Consider the following 18,160-nt stretch of genomic DNA (forward strand, 5'->3'; position numbering starts at 1 on the left):
GGAAACAGGGCTAAACCCATTGATTCTGAAATAACAACTGCTGTTAGAACTCACATTTCATCTTTCTACTGCCGCGAAAGTCATTATTCCAGAAAAAAATCCAAAAGAAGCTATCTTCCACCAGAGCTGACTCTCAAAAAAATGTTCAATATTTTTGTATCGGAACAAGAGAAAACTGGAAAACAAAAGTGCAGTCTATCCAAATATAAAAAGATTTTTTACTCGGAATTTATGAGAGTATGATGTCCAGATATCAACGTGCAAAGACAAGACAAGTGTGGCGTTACAACATGGGAATCGTCAACCACATGGAAAGCCAAGATAAAGAAAACGTAACGTTTTATACTTGGCTGGAGACGGATGGCCCAAGAGGAGCAAACGAAGTAGCATCCAACGTTGTGGACTATACTTAAAAAAGCTTGAAGGAAGCCTGAAGACTCAATCTGGGCCAAAGCCAAAAAAACTACGTCTTTTTTCTGACTCTTGTGCTTTTCAAAATAAAAACACGATTTTGATGATTGCACTATGCTCTTTTCTGGAAAAAAGCAAAATGTTCAAAAATATAAACCACTAACAGGTCACAGCTACATGCCACCAGATCGTGTGTTTGGACGAGTGGAAAAGGAATATAGGAAGAAAGAAGTCATCAATTCTCCTGAAGAATATTACAACGTTCTTCAAAATATTGGAACCGTAAGAAAAATCGGAAAAGACTGGACCGTGTGCGACTACAAGCTGGATTCAAAAAAAAACTTATAAGGTCAAAGTTGCCTTTTAAAATAAGCTAGAGTGATATACTACGAAAAGACGGGAAATAAAGTAGCATTATCTGTCAGTGACACCTTCAGCGGATCTCCTGTAACGGATGCACCTCTGAAAAGCCAGTTTTTTCAGCGTGTCCAAAAACTGCCAATTTAAAAAAGTTGCCCCAGAAAACAAAGTTTCGGAAAAAAAGATGACTGACGTACAGAAGCTAATGAAATTTTTTATTATTCCGGATGATGCCAAGGACTTCTATGAAACTGTTCTCTCCGCAAACACTAAGGAGTCCACAGAGGATATTGAAAGACGCTATGGCGATTAAAAATAATGTTTTTTTTTATTCAATATTTATTTTAGTTAATATTAATATAAGTTCATTGCAATGTATTTATTTCTTTAATAAATAAGATTTTTAATACTAATTTATCTATCTATTTATTTAAAAGAAAAATAAACGTTTTTGCAAAACTCAACAAAAACCTGTATTTGTTGAGTTTTGAAAAAACGCTCCTCAAATCTTGTTAGATAATGAATTGATTTAAGTTCCTGATACTGTAACGGCCAATTTCTTCACATAAGTCCTAAGTCAGCTAAGTACCCGGTCTAGCTAGACCAGGTCCTAGCACTAGTACTCGGTCTTAAGGAAAAGTTAGGACCTGAGCATTTCTTCACATATGGGGCATTCCACGTGAAACCAGCAGCTAAAAATGTGGTGGGTCGTCAAATTTGTTCATATTTGGTATATGTATTCCTCAATCGATTTAAAAAATACATCTGGAAGGATTTTGAATTTTAAGCCTTGATAGCGGAGTTATGGGCTTCTAAAGTTTTGAAAAACTCTGGGAAGAGTTTATTTGAAAAATTTATATAAATTAAACGAAGGGGTAACAAAATTATTTTAATGATGGATTATATGCAAAATTAGACGTGCTTTTCAAATGTGAAATCTAAACCGGAAATAGATTTATTTTTTCGACAGAAAACCGGAAGTTGGCACTTCAAATCCAAATTTAAGAAACTTCGACCATTTTGATATTTTTTTAAATAGTCTTAAAATAAAGCTTATACAATTTAGAAACCACATGCCAAATTTCAGAGTGGGATCTCAAGCCGTTTAGAAGATACATAGGTTTTAGTGAGGGGTCTTCGTGCATGTAAAACCGGAAGTACCCAGTTTTCTCTGCTCTGACCCAGCAGTTTGTACCACCCCCAAATTTTTTTTGCCCATTCGATAGAGCATTGGCTGAATATCATTATCCTGATTTTTCGCACTCGCGAAATTCACCTTTCAGCCGCCATCTTGGATTTTAGTTTTTGTTGAATATCTCGATTTCTATTTATCCTACATAAAAGTTGTGCATGCAAGAAACGTAGGAAATTAAATTTCGCGTCTTTTATGTTTAAAGAACTTTTTCGATATTCTTAATATTAAAAAAGTTGCAAGCCAAAAAAGAAAAAAAAAAGAAAAAAATGACAATTTTAAAGTTTTGCGCACTTTTTATCAAAATTATGAAAAAAGGTCCTGAATTTTCTCTTGTAACATAAATCTCTAAAATACTTACTAATCAAAATTCAATATTTGTTAAAAAAAAAAATTAAGAAAAAAGTAAAGATAAAAACACAAACAAAAAAGAGCATTTTTTAACAAAAAAAGTTTAATAACGTTTGTGTTTATAGCGTTACAAAAAAAAGTTGTATAAGAGAGTTGTAGAGAATTTTAAGGTGAATAATCTTTTCTCGGAAGGTTTTTTCATAATTTTGATAAAAAGTGCTCAAAACTTTAAAATTGTCATTTTTTTCGTTTTTTTTTTCTTTTTTGGCTTGCAACTTTTTTAATATTAAGAATATCGAAAAAGTTCTCTTAACATAAAAGACGCGAAATTTAATTTCCTACGTTTCTTGCATGCACAACTTTTATGTAGGATAAATAGAAATTGAGATATTCAACAAAAACTAAAATCCAAGATGGCGGCTGAAAGGTGAATTTCGCGAGTGCGAAAAATCAGGATAATGATATTCAGCCAATGCTCTATCGAATGGGCAAAAAAAATTTGGGGGTGGTACAAACTGCTGGGTCAGAGCAGAGAAAACTGGGTACTTCCGGTTTTACATGCACGAAGACCCCTCACTAAAACCTATGTATCTTCTAAACGGCTTGAGATCCCACTCTGAAATTTGGCATGTAGTTTCTAAATTGTATAAGCTTTATTTTAAGACTATTTAAAAAAATATCAAAATGGTCGAAGTTTCTTAAATTTGGATTTGAAGTGCCAACTTCCGGTTTTCTGTCGAAAAAATAAATCTATTTCCGGTTTAGATTTCACATTTGAAAAGCACGTCTAATTTTGCATATAATCCATCATTAAAATAATTTTGTTACCCCTTCGTTTAATTTATATAAATTTTTCAAATAAACTCTTCCCAGAGTTTTTCAAAACTTTAGAAGCCCATAACTCCGCTATCAAGGCTTAAAATTCAAAATCCTTCCAGATGTATTTTTTAAATCGATTGAGGAATACATATACCAAATATGAACAAATTTGACGACCCACCACATTTTTCGCTGCTGGTTTCACGTGAAATGCCCCATATGTAGGACCTGATCTAAATTCACAACGCAGTCCTAAGAATTAATACGTATAAAACTGGTCTAACTGTCATTCTGACAATATTTTGATGTTTTAAATATTTTATTTTGATATTTCAGCAGATTAAACCAAATGAAAAATATACAAAAAACAGTAAATTAATGAAATTATCATTAAAATAATTTTTTTTTAAATATTGTAAAGATTGAAAAAGAGGCCAACAAGAACAGAAGATAAATTCTATTAAGAATTGTCACAATCAAGAATGAAGATAACGTCTGGATCGTATACAAAAGTATCGGCAAGACTGGTAACTAGTTCACCAACGAATATAGATTGGCCATTGCCTGGGAAAGTCCGAAGACCAAAAAAAAAAAAATCATTTTGAAATAAGTAATAAAAAAGACGTTAACTATGCGGATGTTTGTTCATAATGTAAATTCATATCTAAAAAAAATAACGTTTTTGAAAAACTGCGGCTTTATTGTTTTGGTGGAGTTTTTTTTATAGCAGTCATAGGACGAACAGAATGAAGACAAGTTTGAGCATAATCTTCAATGCTATTTGTAAATAGAATCCTTTTGCAAATACATTTTGCGTTGGAAATTGGAAGATGGTTTTCACACGGCCATCACAAATTCTAAAACCTGTCCTCTGCCCGTAAAATGGTACCGAAAGATGATATTTTGAGTGAATATTGTATGTAGGTGACTCCATTTATATTTATACTTAACCATGGTTTTCCTATCAGAAATGCAGTGCCAACGATTTTTTTTTTTTCATAATAATTTATTCAAAAGTTGCTTTGTCGTTATTATTCATGAATTATATCTAATGCAAAAAAACGATTATTATGTTTTTGGTAAATAAAAACAAAATCATCCAAATCAATAGAAACGCACTTTTCAAGCGCAACAACACCCAAGAAATTAAGAAATCTGCCAGATATCTCTTAAAAATAATTAAATTCATTGCTTTCATTGAAGTACTAACCGCTAGACTACCGATTTTGAGGTCCTAATAAATACCGAGTCCTAACTAATACTCGGTACCAATTTGACAGTACTAAGGCTTAGGACTTTTGTGAAGAAATCACTTGGTACCGATCTGAGTACTAACGATTGGTATAATAAACAGGTACTAGTCGATTTTGAGGAGCTAGCTAGGACCAGGTCCTAACTAGTACTCGGTCCTAAATTGACAGTTCTAAGGCTTAGTACCTGAGTGAAGAAATGAGTTGATACCGATTTGAGTACTAACTTTAGGACTAGGACCGGTACTAGTGCTAGGACTTTATATTAATAATTTTTTTTTTTCTTTTAAAAACAATGAAAAATGTGTGTTTTATGATTTGTTTTTAAAGTAAGACGAAATAGTCTTATTGTTTTGTCCATCACTGTATATCATCGGAATATTATGAGGCTTCACTCTTGTTTAATTTATCATATCAGAGTTCCTAAAACGTCTCTCAGCACAAATCTTCTTTACTTATTGCAACGTCTGTAGGCTGTTTAGATCCTCTGAACATTGACCAATCCCCCAAACTTATTTCTACTTTTCCTGTTCTGGAAACGCCCTTTCTTAAATTTGAAACAAAGCCATTTTTAATTAGACATTTTCTCTCAGAACTAAAAGATCCTTTAAGAGTCCCACGCAAAAAAAAACGAAACAGAAACTTCTTAAGTCACAAACGAAACACAGAAACACCTTTCTTACAAAGAAACCTAAACAAAACACCGACATTCCGAGCAGTCTACGGCCTACGCCCATGTAAATATGTCATCACCCACCTTAAATTACTATCGAATCAAATCTTAATCCAATGATTAAGTTAGTTCTTTGCCAAACCCGGCAAATAAATTCCTTTCAAATAATCTTCTCAAATTAGAAAGAACTTCTTTTCTACAACAGTATGGAAAATAGAAGTCATTTCATTACGTGAATAGTTTATCGGAAGCTAAAGGCTATTATGTAAACAGTGTGAGGCATTTTAATCACACCACCGCACGATAATAATAATTTCCAAGATATTTACGCCCGTGGCAAACGCTTGACCTCGCCCGGAAATTGTTTGTAGATTCAAACTCTTTATCTCTTCAAAATGATTTCTATTAGAGAGAAAGTAGTTTTCAATTAACAAAAAAAATAAAATAAAATGAAAGAAAAAGAGACATTTCGTTCCAAAAATGGGTTTTCTTTCCACATAGAAAAATTAAACAGAAAAAAAGAAAACAGCTTTTTCCTAGATAATTTTTTTGCGAGGCGGAATTCTTTTTTGTTTGCTTTCCAAAATCAATACCGGTTCGGGGATTTAACAAAATCAATAGGAAATTCATTAAAAACCACAAAGAATTAATTTAAAAAAAAAAATTATGATGACATTGAGGCAAAAATTAAAGATTTTTTTTTGTAGTTGAAAGATGCAAATTATGCAAGAAGCTGCTGTCGTGAGTGCGGAAAAGAAAAAAGACACTTTTTTGACTCGAGTTGATTTGAAACTTACCTCTTTTGAATAATTTACTGGAATAGCTTTCAAATTAAAATATTTGACAAATTTTGTATTTATTTTGTTTTGATTAATTTTTGATTTTTTTTTAATCGAGTTCACTTGTTAATTTTTGCACAAAATCAATAACATACGTGTTAAGTTTTTTTTTTTTTGTTAATATTTTTTGTCTTCTTTCTGATTTTGGTTGAGTTACGCGATTCGTATTTGGTTTATTTCAATTTGATGAAGAAAAAAAAAATACAAATAATTTTAAAAACAGAAAATTGAATTTTTTTTAATTGAATTCTTTTTGTATTTTTATTTTACGTGTATTTTTGCCCAGTTGGACGATTGTAGACACTTTTTTTTTTTTTAATTTTACTTTTGACTGACGATGAACCAACCGAACAAATTGAAAGCAAAAAAACGAATGAGAAGAATGAATTAATTTTTTTCTCTAGCTGCTGCTGGACTGGCTGAATGTTGTTTTTTTAATTTTTTTTTTAATTTTGGATGGAAAGAGAAGGAAAATATGTTATTTTTTAGATGGAGTTTGACTGTAATGTGTAAAAAAGAGATAAATATATTTTGAAGTGACATATAAGTGACAGCGCATCGATTTGTTGGTAGTTCATTTTTGGGGATGAATTTTTAATATTCGATAAGAAATGGCAGTGCTTTAAATAAAATTTTATCGAAACAACAGGGATGTCATTGAGGAATCTCTTTTTATTTTGTGTTTATTAAACTGAGTTTACATAAGCCCCGTTCCATTGGAGGTGGGTAGTTTACTCATGATTAGATCTAGTACTGGAATTAACACATGATCTTCTACTCGAGGAGATAGGAATGTGTAGTTGTTGTACTAGATTTCTACTCACGAGTAAACTACCACCTTCAATGAAACAGGGCTATAAGGTGTTAGTGTAAGGGTTTGACCACACCGGAAATTTATGTGGTAGCAGTACGGGTAATTGTATGAAAAAATTGCACACCTCCCAACTAACAAAACAGCATCTGTGAATTGAAATCTCGCAGGTATTACTTTTTATAGAGCTTTTATACAGCTTGCTTAATTATTTAATTGCACATATAAGTTCGAACTTGTTTGACAAATTCTAATAAGCTGTTTAAATACTGTTAAAGAAGCTTAACCGAAGAAAGCTTGTTTTTGGGAAAAGCTTTACAAATGTTTGTATTTGATTTTTGGTTTTGAAATTGAATAATCTAGCTTGGACTTTTTTTTTAGTTTTAAATCCTAATACGCAGCTGAAGTGAAACGAAATTTTCCATGCAAAATTTCGTTAACGAAATCTTGAACGAAAATTTTGTTTTGCTTTTCGTTTGACGTTTTTTTTTCATTTCTAATTCATTTATTTCTTGCTTTAAAAATTGTTTTTTTGTTGATTTTTCTTGATTTTAAATTAATTTTTATTTTTTTTATTTTGACTTTCACAGAATACTCGACTTTGGAGGATTGAAAATTTTTCGTTTCGCTTTAGCTCCGTACTACACTTTATGTATAAATGCAACAGCAGCTGTGTTCCTTCATCTAAAGACTTAACTACAAACACCACTTTTTGAAAAAGTACAAAAGTGAAAAAAGCGAAACGAAAAAATTTGAAGGCTTTAAAGCCAACAGCGGACATATAGTAACAAAAAAATACCATCGGGTAATATAGCAAAATAAAAATAATAAAAATATTCCTGAATTTTATGCAAAAATAAAACAAATTTTATTTCGTTCAAGATTTCGTTAACGAAATTTTGTATTTATTGGTTTTCCAAAAGTCCGAAAAAAAAAACTTTTTTTTTAAAGCTACAATGTCTTTTCTAGTGTTTATATCATAGTAAATTTGTTTCTTTTTGACAAATGTTTAAATGACATTTATCTTTAATAAGGCTAAGCCGCTCCCAACTAGCACAACAGCTTCTATAAATTGAGATCTCGCAGGATCTACTTTTTATACAGCTTGTATTGAGCTTGCTTCAGAATTTAATTTCTTATAGAAGTTTGAACTTGTTTTACAACTTCTAATAAGTTGTTTAAATATTGTTAAAGAAACTTAAACGAAAAAAGCTTGTTTTCGGAAAAGCCTGCTTAATGAATTTATAGAAGATTTACAGAAACCATCAAGTTTAGTATTTGGTTTTTGGTTTTGATATTGAATAATCTAGCTGGGACACTTTTTGGTTTTGACATTGAATAATTTAGCTCAGACATTTTTTTTTACATTTCTGCTATTTGAACTGATTAAGTTTTTGATTTCATTAATTAATATACGAGGATGGCCGAGTGCGTAGAGTGGTGGACTGCCACCAAGCAGATACGAAGTTCGATTCCTGGGTGTGGTAAAAAAATTATATACTTTTAAAATTATTATTAATAGATATACTAAAAACTAATGGAATATTAGGTGTGTTTTTTTGTTTATCTATATAGATTTTGTGCAAAAAAACGACATCGAGATTTTTTAAATCCGTGCAACCCTTTGGCAGCACTGAACATTAATTAGACAGCTGTCTGTCAAAAAGTTTGCTTTTGCTTTTTTATTTTAAAAATTAAAATTTAATAAAACAAAGAGAAAGAAACAAACAAAAAAATTCGTAGAATTGTTCCTGGTTTGTCGATTGTCATGTTCCTCTAGCTGTGTTAGGTTCCATTCCAAACTACCACCAGGAATTCTACCACATGGTTTGCCCATTGTAAAGGAAGTTGCATCAGCCATAACACCACTTGAACACAAAAAAGAAGGGCTCTATCTGAGAATGTCGACATCTACACAGACTACATTGGAGGTGGTGATAATGAAGAGTCAAACGATGGGAGGACAAATGCTAGGTTGTCGTTGAATCGAGCTTTCTACGAAGACCCATAGTCTAAGAATCGATGCATCACTTCAATGGATTGGTCAACACATTTTCCTGAACTGGTTGTTGCTTCATATCACAAAAATGAGGTTTGCATTTGTATTGTATCGTACGATTCTACCTAAAACCCATTAAATAACTTCCCTAGGAGAGTCCCAATGAACCAGATGGTGTTGTGGTGTTGTAATGGTCTGGAACACAAAATATAAAAAACAAGCACCCGAAGATGTATTCCATTGTCAGAGTGCCGTTATGTCAACATGCTTTACTAAATTCAATTCAATGAAATCTTATACTCGGTGGAACGTATTCCGGTCAGATTGTGCTTTGGGATAATCGAGTGCAAAAGCGCACCCCCATCCAGAGGACACCACAAGATACGAACCCAGTGTACTGTTTGCAAATGGTTGGCACACACAATGTGATATCGATCTCATCCGATGGCAAGCTTTGCTCTTGGAGTTTGGATATGTTGTCGATGCCGCAAGATACACTGGAATTGCAGCAACGGCAATCGAAGCCAATTGCTATCACTTGCATGTTCTTTTCATCGAATGAGATTAACAATCTAGCAATGGCAATGTTTATTCTGGTAAGAGTTTGTTGTGATTTACCATTTGCTTAAAACAAATTGTTGTTTCTAAAAGCTTATCGACATGGAATACGTTCGGGTGTGTCTGAAGTCTATGAGAAGCATTTTGCGTCCAGTGACGGGAATATCAACTCATCTAAATCAATCTACACCAGATTTTGGTGATTTGTTCCTTACATCGTCCATTGATTGGACAATTAAGTTATGGAATCTTAAGGTGAATTATGTTCAGTAAGCTCAAAAATCATATTGGTTAAAATGCAAAGCGCTCCTTTTTATTGTTTTCACAAGGTGAATGAGTGCCAAAGTGGATTTTTGTTACTTTTTTGTATACCAACTATCTAAATACGTAATATTAAACATCCAAAACTTGTTGATTCTTTCCAGAACCAAGCCACTTTCTTTAAGCCTACTTCATCCCACAACAGCTCCCTGGCCCTGTATAAACAAAAACATTTTCCAGTCATCAAGACGTTTATTTAAGATAAGATGGAGGTTTATGTCTATTAATCCATCTACTTCTGCTTTGCTGCATTATGTTTAATTGGATAAAAAAGCTACTATTGAAATCGACAATCTGGAGAATCGAAGTCAAATCAATTCAGGTATCTAAGTCGCGAACTTTTTGTATTTTCGAATGGTTTAAAATGTTTTTTTTTATTATTTAAACTTTCAGGAATGCTGTGATTAATAACCAGGCTAATCATAATTTGCATAATGAAGAACTCTTGTCTAGAGGAGCTATACGCATGTGGCACAATGAGTTGAATGAGATAAAATTTATTAATTTTGTTTTGTTTTTAATTGAACCAATATTGTTTTAACTTTTTGATTGTATATTAAATATTTATGCAAAGTGAAACGAATTTGTTTAACAACAGTTGGAATATAAAGTAAAATTTGTTCAATTGTACTTAATCTATTGAATCATCTCTCATATAGACTCAATTTACTTATTATGTTTTAACAGTAATTTTTTTCAATCAAGCCTTACACCCAAACTTATAATCCCTAAAAAGAATAAAAACTTAAATTACTTAGTGATCACATGAAATGATTTTCTATCTTAATTGTGGCGAATGATAAAAAAAAATTAGCATTAGCTTTTAGTTTCATAAACTGGACGGCGGGAGGTGATTGAGACTTTGGTAGGAGCAGTGGTTGTGGTGGTTGATGTGACTGTGACTGGGATTGTGATGTGGTTACAATTTTATTCTGCTCCGTGTCGCTTTTCTTCTTCTTTCTTGTTGATTTTTCCTCGGCATTAGCTTCATCTAAGGGCGTAGATTTCTTTCCAGATTTAAAGTAGTAGGAAGGCATATCATCCCCTTTCTGCGTTAACCACGTTTATCAGCAAAGCAGTTTTTTTCATCTCTTAAAATGAACCAAACATAAGGAATTAACTAGCGAAACTAGAATTATATTTCAAACATATTAATCAGATATTAATTGAGTCATTTTCAACAAAACACTTTCGTATCTAGTTTTATTGAAAGTTTTCCAGCTCTCTTTAGAAGAACACAAAATATTAAATAAACTTTAACCTATTGCAGAAATTCGTAAAATCTTGTATTCACTCGCCAGAGTGAATATTTGAGTTCTGCTTCAACTTGGAGTTGGTTATGAGACTTTTGTTGTATACCTAGCAAGCAACAAAACAAACAAAAAAGAAACAGTTCTGAGATTATGCAGTGACGCGCGCACAAATTTGTTTATTTAATTTTCATATCGGATTGGAAACTGGTCAAATAAATCTTAATGAGAAAAAGCAAAACGGATTACGTTTCGGGGAAGAAAATATAAAACAAAATCTCCCGCCTTTGTAAGGACTCCCACAGCTGGATCAAGAATGCTAGCTTGCAAATATGTTTTTTTGTTTATCCATGTGTATTGGAATTCAATTTTGGTTTATTGAACTTGCTATTTACAATTGACTTAAAATAACTTATTTCTAAGATACATTGATAGTTACAAAATTTTGTTGGCACAAAGGGAGCCTAACGTTAAATAATGAACAAAGTTATAAAATATAATACATGGATTAACTTAATCTAAAAAGTCGGCTGTATAGGTTGTGCTCGGGGGTGTTCAGACCCATTATGTCCAGTTGTAGGGTTGGTTGAGTTGGGTTGGGAATCCATGTGTATTGCCTTAATTCCTTCCTAGCTGTTAAGGAGGGGAAAGTAATTGCGAAGAAAATTCATGCAGATATCATTTTCTCGGGATCTCGATGGAGGCCTTAGAGCCATTTGTAGAAGACATTTCGTACAGAAACAGGACGACATCAATGCAGGCAGAGTACATCTGAAGAAGGAATAAGGAATATATCGAACCAATAAAGGAGAATAAATAAAAAAATTACCTGTAACCAATTGGGGACCTAAATGATGCCCTCAAACAATTACCATAACGTTCTTTAAAATATTTCTTATACATCAACTTTCAAGATGCCATTGTTTCTACACTTCACTTTACATGCACATGTCGACACCATCATTTGCACAGGCAGTGAAGTGATCTTCTTCTAAGATGGCTTTTCTCATCAACGGGTCTTGGTTCTGATACCATTTACATAAAGTGAGGGAGATTTTAGGGAGTTGAAGGATTTGGGTATTGAATGAGCTGCAATGCAATGTTAGGATTGTCTTGCTTGTTGCTGTCTGCTGTTTGGGATGAAAAGTATTTCCTGAAGGAATATTTTTCGGGAGGTATGTTTGTATTTGCTTTTCTTCGCAGCGCACAGACATGACGTGTATCTTTTTAAAAAGTTATAAGTTTTTGTGGTGGGCATAATGAGGCGATTGATTAACAAGAGCTTTGTTATCATTTAACCATGTTTATCGTCAAAGAATAGATGTTTTCGCAAACGAGCTGGCATTCCGAGAGCATTTACATTACATTTGGCTGTAAGGTTTGAAGGTACCGACATGTATAAGAAACAAGCGCACAGTACACAGAATTCTTCTTTTGTGAAATAATTCCTAGAAAAAAGATAAATATGCTATCTCATTGTAAGAATAAATTGATATACTTTCCATCTGCTTTTCAGGTTTTTTCTTTGGTTTTGTGGAAGATATCGCACTCTTGCAAATACGTGAATCCTAAAATAATTAAATTAAATTTAAAAAACAAAGTTTATGGTACAATTTTTATCTTTTCCAAATATATGCTTGTACCTACTTACATTGATTTGTGTTGTTTGTTATTCCTAATTGAATTCAATTTTAAATATTATATTTTTTTGTCATATATCTGTCACCTGCAGCTGTCGTTTAATGGAATCTGACATTTAATAAGTGTAATGCACCTTGGCAGTACTGTTTTCTATCGAGAGAAAGTAAAATCTGGATAATTATCTGGATTTTTGAAAAATCTATACAGATAAAGTTTTTGTTGTATTTAACACGTAAATTGTTTCGATTTCAAAAATCTCGATGTCGTTTTTTTGCACAAAATCTATATAGATAAACAAAAAAACACACCTAATAATATAATTTCAGATTAAAAGATAAAATTCATGATTTAAAATCAAATAAAAACCATTTAAAAAAGAATTATTTTTTGTTTTTGTAGTAGTTTTTTTTTATTTCGATAAGACATGTATTAAAGAGCTATACAAGCTCTTCCGAAGCTATCTGTCAAATCTCAAAGCTTCTGTAGAGCTTCGGTAAAGCTTCGTTTAAACTTCTTATAGAGGGTCAAACTTGTAAAACGTTCTCCTTTTTCCATGCCCAACAACCTTACTAAAGTTTAAAAGAAGCTAAAATGTAGCTTTTGTAACACCTTAACCGAAGCTGAAATGTTAGTTGGGCTACGCCCAAGTAACAATTTAGCTTTCATAAGGGTCAATGCAAGCCATTTTTTGACTTGTTTAAAAAGAAGGACAAGTCTTATGCAAAGCATTTTGGCGCACATTACCGAATTTCCTCAAGACCTTCCTCCACAGGCAATCCACAAGCAAATAGCTTGTGACGAACAGCGTAAAACGACCTTATGCAGGCCTTTTTACAAAACAATGAAACATTTTAGGGAAACTATAGCTTCGCTAAGGAAACTATCATTTGCATTGGATGTTATAATAAGGCCTTATGGAGGTTGTTATAAGATGTTGAATTTAGGAATAAAAAAAAAGATTTTATTGATTTTTTTTTTCTTTTAATTTTTTTCTATTTTGTTTTTTCTTCTTTTTTGGCCATGTCAATGCTTTTCCTGTCGTTCTGAAATGGGAAGAATTTTATTTTAATTGAAAAAGAACACATTTTTTTTTATTTCACAAATGGCCCCGCCAGGAATCGATCCCACATACCCCTGCATACCAAGCCAGCACCTTACCAGTAGACCATACTCGAATATTAAAGATGAGTGGCAAAAAGGGAGCTAATTGAAACCTCACATAAAAATGCAATGTTTTTTTCTAAAGTGTGACAAACATTGCATATCTGCAGGATAAAAGCTTTGCATACTTATTGGTGAAAAACATTGTATACTTGAGAGATGAAAACATTGCATACTTAGAAGAACCTCTTGGAACAGGTCTCATGAAAGCCTTCTGTCACTTGAAAATAGAAGGCTTCTTTAAAACGGTTCAAACAGGTCTTATGAAGGTCTTCTTTAACTTATATTTACAAGGCTCCTTCTAAACACTTCCAGATGGCCTTAAGGAGACCTCCTTTGTTTCCAAAATGGATGATTTGCGTAAGTAAGCCTTAAACTAAACTTATACAAACTATAGCTTGCCGAATCGAAGAAAATGGACCTTATGCAAGTAAAATTGTTACTTGGGCGACACGCAAACAAGAAGAGTCCAAGACGAGACATTTATCTAAAATAAGGCGTCTAAGACGCCACTAAGACGAAACGCTACTAAGACCGAAACGCGTCAAAAACGCGCCCAAAATACCTCAAAAACGCATCCAAAATGCGTCCAAAACGCATGCGAAACGCGTCTAACACACGTCAAAAATTCATGCGAAACGCGTCTCAAACGCGTCCAAAAAGCGTACAAAACGCGGCTAAAACGCGTCTGAAATGCGTCCAAAACTCGTCTATAATTCGTCAAAAACGCGTCCAAAACGACCAAAACACGTCCGAAATGCTCCCAAAACGTCCAAAACGCATCCCAAACGCGTCCAAAACTTGTCTCAAACGCTTCTCAAACGCGTTCAAAACGCGTCCAAAACGCGTCTATAACACGCCCAAACGCGTCTTAAACGCGCCTTAAATGCGTCTTAAACGCGTCCGAAACGCATCAAAAACGCGTGCAAAAAGCATCCAAAATGCGTCCAAAACGAGTCTCAACACGTCCTAAACGCGTCAAAAACGCGACCAAAACACGTCCGAAATGCTCCCAAAACGTCCGAAACGCGTCCTAAACGCGTCTTAAACGCGTCAAAAACTTGTCAAGAACGCGTCCAAAATGCGTCCAGGTTGAGTCCAAAATTTTTCCAAAACGCGTTCAAAGTATCTAAGTGGCAAAGTAGTCGAGTATTTTGACTTTGACAGAATACTCGATGATATTTTTTCGTTAGCATTTTCGTTGTCGACAATGGAGACATGAAAATTTTTCTTTCCACATCAGCAGCGTACTCTCAAAATTTATAGCTTGTATAAAACTTCTATAAAGCCTACGGTTCTCTAATAATTTTTTTTTCCAAGAAAATCTATGCAAAGTACAAACAAAAATATAAAAAACAATTTCCTCATTGTTATATAATCTTTCAAGTGCAATGACTCATTTCCCTTGTAATAAAAACAATCAAACATTCTCAAATCGTTTTAAAACGTTTACATCTAATCTCAAGTGTTTACATTCCCTAATTACGTAACAACCTTAAAAACGTTTACATTTCATATAAAAGTCTGTTCATACCCTAATCATTCATTCAGTTCGTTCAATACTTTCGTTAAGTGAATTTTCAGTTCAGTGGCAAATAAAATACACATAAAATTTTTATAAATGGCGTTTTTTCGCGACACTGTAGTTTAACTTGTTCTCCAAAAAAATTCGTTTTCACCGCATTTGCATATTTTAGGTATATTTTCTGAAATAAAAACTTTATAAATTAACCGCAAAACATTTTTATTAAAAGAAATCCTACTCCACAATGGCGGGTGGAGCAGCATCTGGGGCAAAAGTGATACAAGTCACCAACATTGCCCCACAAGCCACCAAGGACCAAATGCAAACACTCTTCGGTAATATTGGTAAAATCGAAGAAATTCGTCTCTATCCAACCGTTCGAGATGTCTCATGTCCCGTTCAATCTCGCATTTGCTATGTCAAATACATTGAAAACTCATGCGTCCCTGTCGCTCAACACCTAACCAATACGGTCTTTATTGATCGCGCTTTAATTGTCATCCCTGTCTTATCGATACCCGAAGAATATCGTGCTTTGGAAATGTCTAAAAATGGCACAATTGTACCAGGATTGCAGAAACCCGATTCGAAATTGCCACCCGAAGTTGTTAATCGAATTGAAGGTCAATCACCGCAGCAGGTAAGTCATCAGAGAAGACAGAGACAAAGAATCAGACAAATAAGTTCAACTTCTTTGCAGGTTATTCGAACTTATGATCCCAAATTGACTGAGAACAATTTGCCAGAGTATCCAGCTCTGCCATCATTCTACGACTCGAGAAAGATTGAAGAAATCCGACGAACCATAATCGTTTGCGATGTAAAGAACGAATGGCGTCTGGATGATTTGATGGATTGTTTCTCTCGAGCTGGCGAGGTTAAATACGCTCGTTGGGCCGAGAAAGAGTCCAAAACTTACTGCATGATTGAATTCTGCGAACAGCAGAGTATCATTCATGCCTTACGCATGCAAGGACTTGAATTCAAAGGTGGTTATTTGAGTGTCTACCATGCAACTGATTCGATCTCTAAGCCAGAAGCTAAAAGCAATGAAGCAGCTCAAGCTGAGATCGAAGAAGCTATGACAATTGTCAAAGAAGCTCAAAGTATGATCTCGGCGGCAATAGATCCGGTGATTGGGATGTTGGCTAAGGACAAGCGCCGGCGTTCGAGATCGCGATCTCGTTCAAGAGATCGACGAGCTTCGCGCTCACGCTCGCACCGTTCGCGGTCGAGACGTAGGTCGCGCTCGCGAACGAGATCGAAACGATCGCGCAGCAAGTCGAAACGATCACGCTCTCGTTCGAGGCGTTCGCATTCTCGCAAACGTTCGAGGTCCCGCAAGCGATCGCGATCTCGTCGGAAGAGTCGCTCTCGCTCGCGGTCGAAACGTTCGAGATCGCGTGATCGTCGCAAGCGATCTCGATCCCGTCGCCGTAGCGCTTCACGAACATCCCGATCACGGCGATCTAGATCGCGTAATGCGAAACGATCACGTTCGCGTGATCGTAAGAGGTCGCATCGTACAAGAGATGAGAAGAGGAGGACAACTAGGTCACCGAGTAAGAGACGTTCGCCATCGCGAACTACTTCGAGTCGAACTAAGGATGTTTCGGTGTCCAAGTCGATTTCGTCGAAGAGACGGTCACGTTCACCAGATTCGCGCAAATTGAAGAAAATTGTTGAAGATACTGTAGTTCAAAGGGACTATGATGCGGAGGAGAAGATTGGACAGCGTTCGAGCACTGACAAGGCCAGGAAATCGGCCAGTGTGGAGAAGTCTGATAATATGGATATTTCTAATTCTCCATAGATTGATTGACTATATAGTGGCTCTTATTGCACTATAATATTAATTACCGTAAGATAAGATACAAAAAAAAAAACATAAAATACAAAAATGAATTACTAATTTTCTTTTTTTTTCTTCTCAACAAAAAAATAAAGGATGTCTACCAAGACATTGTTTGAAAACTAAACAAATTATACGAGTTTTTATTTTAGATTTTAAGGGGAAGTCAATTTTCAAATGTTAACACATTTATTGGGCGAGTTAACATATTTAAAAAAACATGTAAATAATGGAAGTATCCTTAAAGGATGTCTACCAAGACATCGTTTGAAAACTAACAAAATATGACTTTTTATTTCTTTCGTTTTTCTTTTAGATTTTAAGGGGAAGAATATTTTCAAATGTTAACACATTAATAGGGCGAGTTAAATAATTTCAATAAAAATAAAGTTTGTTGAGATCCATTGGAATTTTGATTCTCTGGAATCTCCCTCGGAATTAAACTCCATTGAAGCAAAAATTTTATTAAATTACAGTCAAATCGGAGAGAAACTATTGGACAACAATTTTACGTCACCCTGTATGAAGGGAAGCAAAGGACTGAATTCATTAAAGCAGTGATGCTTTGCATCAAATATATTTCTAGTGCATACGTGATGCAAAAGTAAAGATGCGTTTATGAATTCGGCCGTTGGCCATTCCACCATTCCAAATGAAACCAAATATGATTGGTTATTCGGATCATCGTATGGGCATTGGTTTGGGTCAAATAAAAGTGTAATAAAACATGATAAGTCAATTTTGAATATATTTTGTTAAACCCACATTTTTTTAAATGCAAATCTTAATTAACAGATACTTTGATATATAAGGATAATATTTGCATTTAAAGCGTAAAGCCTAAACAAAAAATATGTATTCAGAAACTTTTTTGGAGCAAATGGACTTGTACTGTTTTGAAAATGAACGATTCATTTGTGCTGACTCTTAAATCATGGTTTGGGTTCTCAAAAATGTGCAAATTAGAACGTCTGTAAGAAAAATATTTTGAAAAAAATAATAGATTGACAAAATTCAGTTTAAGTCGGAATTGTTAATGTGGTTATATCAGTTAGAATATTCGGTGCACTATATCTATTCGGTGTATTTACTTAGGAGTACCCATTTTTATGGGTACTTTAAATGTTTTAAAATGAACCCAGTAGTG

At 33.9% G+C, this 18,160-nt stretch overlaps 3 protein-coding genes and 1 long non-coding RNA gene across 5 annotated transcripts in view; 2 read left to right on the top strand and 2 right to left on the bottom strand.

Annotated features, from left to right (window-relative positions):
- Positions 1-6,259, bottom strand: part of LOC129908520 (choline-phosphate cytidylyltransferase A-like) — a 38,430-nt gene extending 32,171 nt beyond the window's left edge. For both annotated transcript variants that reach the window (XM_055985080.1, XM_055985079.1), the window contains exon 1: positions 5,854-6,259. The gene's annotated coding sequence lies outside the window, so the exon portion shown is untranslated. The remainder of the gene's footprint in view (positions 1-5,853) is intronic.
- A 2,106-nt stretch (positions 6,260-8,365) lies between these two features.
- On the top strand, positions 8,366-9,630 carry LOC129910663 (cytoplasmic dynein 1 intermediate chain-like). Its single transcript, XM_055988123.1, has 3 exons — positions 8,366-8,798; positions 8,858-9,301; positions 9,357-9,630. Exons 2-3 carry the CDS (start codon positions 9,113-9,115, stop codon positions 9,534-9,536), a joined length of 369 nt encoding a protein of 122 aa, XP_055844098.1. The 5' UTR covers positions 8,366-8,798; positions 8,858-9,112; the 3' UTR covers positions 9,537-9,630.
- Positions 9,631-11,309: 1,679 nt separating this feature from the next.
- LOC129910522 (uncharacterized) lies at positions 11,310-12,744 on the bottom strand. Its single transcript, XR_008771518.1, has 3 exons — positions 12,486-12,744; positions 11,664-12,402; positions 11,310-11,605 (listed from the first exon to the last, which is right to left on the bottom strand). It is a non-coding gene; the product is annotated as an uncharacterized LOC129910522 (long non-coding RNA).
- Positions 12,745-15,203: 2,459 nt separating this feature from the next.
- Positions 15,204-17,136, top strand: LOC129911019 (probable splicing factor, arginine/serine-rich 7). Its single transcript, XM_055988659.1, has 3 exons — positions 15,204-15,333; positions 15,391-15,801; positions 15,862-17,136. Exons 2-3 carry the CDS (start codon positions 15,406-15,408, stop codon positions 16,972-16,974), a joined length of 1,509 nt encoding a protein of 502 aa, XP_055844634.1. The 5' UTR covers positions 15,204-15,333; positions 15,391-15,405; the 3' UTR covers positions 16,975-17,136.
- The last annotated feature ends 1,024 nt before the right edge of the window (positions 17,137-18,160 follow it).

This window comes from Episyrphus balteatus, chromosome 2, assembly GCF_945859705.1.
Source record: "Episyrphus balteatus chromosome 2, idEpiBalt1.1, whole genome shotgun sequence".
NCBI classification, from domain to species: domain Eukaryota; kingdom Metazoa; phylum Arthropoda; class Insecta; order Diptera; family Syrphidae; genus Episyrphus; species Episyrphus balteatus.